This window comes from Micropterus dolomieu, linkage group LG02, assembly GCF_021292245.1.
Source record: "Micropterus dolomieu isolate WLL.071019.BEF.003 ecotype Adirondacks linkage group LG02, ASM2129224v1, whole genome shotgun sequence".
NCBI lineage: Eukaryota > Metazoa > Chordata > Actinopteri > Centrarchiformes > Centrarchidae > Micropterus > Micropterus dolomieu.
Genome location: NC_060151.1, coordinates 3,205,073 through 3,207,792, shown reverse-complemented (window position 1 = coordinate 3,207,792; position 2,720 = coordinate 3,205,073). Strand labels below are relative to the sequence as shown.

General features: G+C 48.1%; 1 protein-coding gene across 1 annotated transcript in view; it reads right to left on the bottom strand.

Moving 5' to 3' along the window:
• The window catches only part of LOC123957643, a 21,345-nt gene extending 18,971 nt beyond the window's left edge, over positions 1-2,374 (bottom strand). The window contains exons 1-4 of the mRNA XM_046030600.1: positions 2,131-2,374; positions 1,783-2,022; positions 1,586-1,665; positions 59-94 (exon numbers count right to left, since the gene is read on the bottom strand). Coding sequence (XP_045886556.1) covers positions 59-94; positions 1,586-1,665; positions 1,783-2,022; positions 2,131-2,374 — 600 coding nt within the window. The remainder of the gene's footprint in view (positions 1-58; positions 95-1,585; positions 1,666-1,782; positions 2,023-2,130) is intronic.
• Positions 2,375-2,720: the final 346 nt, after the last annotated feature.

Sequence of the window (2,720 nt, the reverse complement as noted above, 5' to 3'; positions counted from 1 at the left end):
CCCCCCCCCCCGCACATGCTCTTTTCCACAGCTCTGCTTTCTTCAGGAAACCACCCACCTTGTCATACAGGTCCAGAATGCTGGTGTCCTTGTCCTGCAGAACACAGATTCAGTTCATTTAGTTTGCTGAATACATCTGCCAGATAGCATAGCTTTGCAAGCCAGTCTGTGTCCTTTAAGAATTTGGCATGGGGAGATCCGGCTCTGACCAAAAGTTGCACACTCCAAATAGTAATTACAACAGCCTGTTGAGTATTTTCCCTTGAGAGCGCCAGCGCATTTCTGTGTGTAATAGCAGTTGTGTGTGTTTAGCTCCCATGTTTTCACAAAACAGTCCCGTATTAAATTAAGCCTTCGACTGAATGAAGTTTACGCTGTCGTTCAAAACGTCATGCAAGACAGGACTAATTTTCTTGGACGCCAGTTCTTATCTGCAAATGACACAGTGAGTCGACTGCACTTCAGAGTTTTCATTTCGAATTCGTGCCATGAGCCCTTTCACAAGGCCTGTCATTGATGCGGCTCTGTCAATACAGACACTGGTGCAGGATTGCAGTTCAGACAGTTTTCACAGAAAATTGTTGTTTTGCCCTCCATGAAAGAAAAGTATATGTTCATAAATGTCACCAGTATCAATTTATCACAAAAGTAATAAGCTGTGCCTTTCCAGTGAGATCTGTCGATTCATCGAGCTGGAGTGAAAAGAACCAAGTTTTCCCTGAACTTGATCAAAAATGCCGGTTCCCATTCTATTTAACACACAGTGTAGGCACATGTATCTGCTGATTTTTTTGTCCAGCATAGTCTCGGCCAATACAACTGCGGCTCGAAGTAATAGATCTTCAGCTACGGTGAATGGCTTTTTGGCTTTAGTTACGAGCTGTTCTTGAGACTTTTGCATAATTTCTTGGGATGATCTGAAGTCAGAAAGTTCTCTCTTAAAAAAAAACTCATATACTCAATACATTTGTGTTTTGAGATGTTGTAGGAGTTGCGCTGGCTTTATGCAACTGTTGGATAATTTCTCCCCTCAAAAAAGGCACAATGCATTTGGAGGTTTGCAGCTTGTTGAGGTAAATCCCAATAAAACATTCTTCCTGATAGTGATGGTATTTTGCTGGCTTAGTTTTCACTTTCTTTGTGTTTTTAGCTGTATCACTGCGTTTCAACCATGAATCCATTTTCTTGATATTTGTCTTCTTGAAACTGGCACAATGCACAAACATCAACTAGAACGTGAATGCGTTTGTTGTTCTCTTCTTCTGTGAAGTTTTATAGCAACTGACAGTTTATGGCAATTAACGATTGCATTGACCCTGGGAAAATTGGATATAAAATGTTGTTTATCATCATTTATATTTTCTGTTAAAGTATAGTTTTAGGAAAAATGCAGACTGATATTGTTTTAATTAACTTTTTTTTTTAAAATCTCACGTAACCCCTGCAGTACTCCAGAGTCCATGAACACAGGAAAAAAACAAAAAACACATAGTCCAGGAACGCAGGGTCAAAAATAGCGAGTGGTCTGGGATAGAGAGGATAACAGGCGGGCAGCCTGAAGGGAGAGCAGGGGGAGAAAAGGGACCAAGCAGTTCAGGCGGTCGTCCCGGAGGACGACACAACAGGCCAGGCAGAACATGAGGCAACAGAGTTCGGGAGGCCGTCCTGGAGGACGACCCAACAGGCCGGGGAAAAACAGAGTTCCGGGGGTCGACCAAGCTGGCCGGCCGGGTCAAGAGGGCAACACAGTTCAGGAGGACGTCCAAAAGAACAAGGGCTCACCTGAGGCCAGACAGGTGACCGATGAAGGAGAGATCTCTCCAGAGGATGCACTGAAGGTCGGCGGCGAGGGCGAGACCTCTCTGGAGGTCGGGCTGGAGGCAGAGCTGCTGGGCTGAGGTCCACGGGCGAGACCGCTGGGCTGAGGTCCACGGGCGAGACCGCTGGGCTGAGGGCCATGGAACGGACATGAGGAGCTGGAGTTGGTCTGACCACCGACTGGACAGCTGGGACACGAAGCGGCTGGACCACCAACGGAGTACGGGGAACAGGAATCGGCTGGGCCACCGACAGAGCTGGTGTTGGTCGGACCACCGACTGGACTCGAGGAACAGGAGTCGAACGAATCACTGGCTAGCAGCGCTAGCGGGCCGGGGATCAGGCTGGCTGGTGTCCATTGGCAGCCCGTTAGCTGGCTCATGGCTAACAGGCTGAGGAACTGGTGTTGACTTGGCTGGGGAATCGGCTGGGTGCGGAGGAAGTCCAACACCCACTTTGGAAACAAGTCGGCCGCTCCAGGATTTGCAGCCAACTTTGTTCGGGTGAGGGACACGATAGCCTCCTTGTGGCTAACGTGACTGGCCTTGTACCACATTTTTCTCAGCTCCATAAGCTACCAGCACAGATCGAGCAGTTCATCGGACATGGTGTCCGCTGGGTCCCTTTGTGGTCCGGTCATTCTGTTACGGTAAGTGGTGGTAAGGCAGGTTGGAGGACCCAAACGCAGGACGCAAGGCAGAGGAGGTACAGTTCAACAGGGGTTTGAGGGAAAACAAACAAAAGGCGAGCACACTTACTGACAGAGTGGCTGATAGCAGAGTCCAAAAAACAAGATAATCCCAACAGAAATCCAAACTCCAAACTCCAAAGGAAACAAGATGACAAGACGAGCAAGGCAGACAACAGAAGATGGAGCGTATCCACACGACAGACAGGGGGTA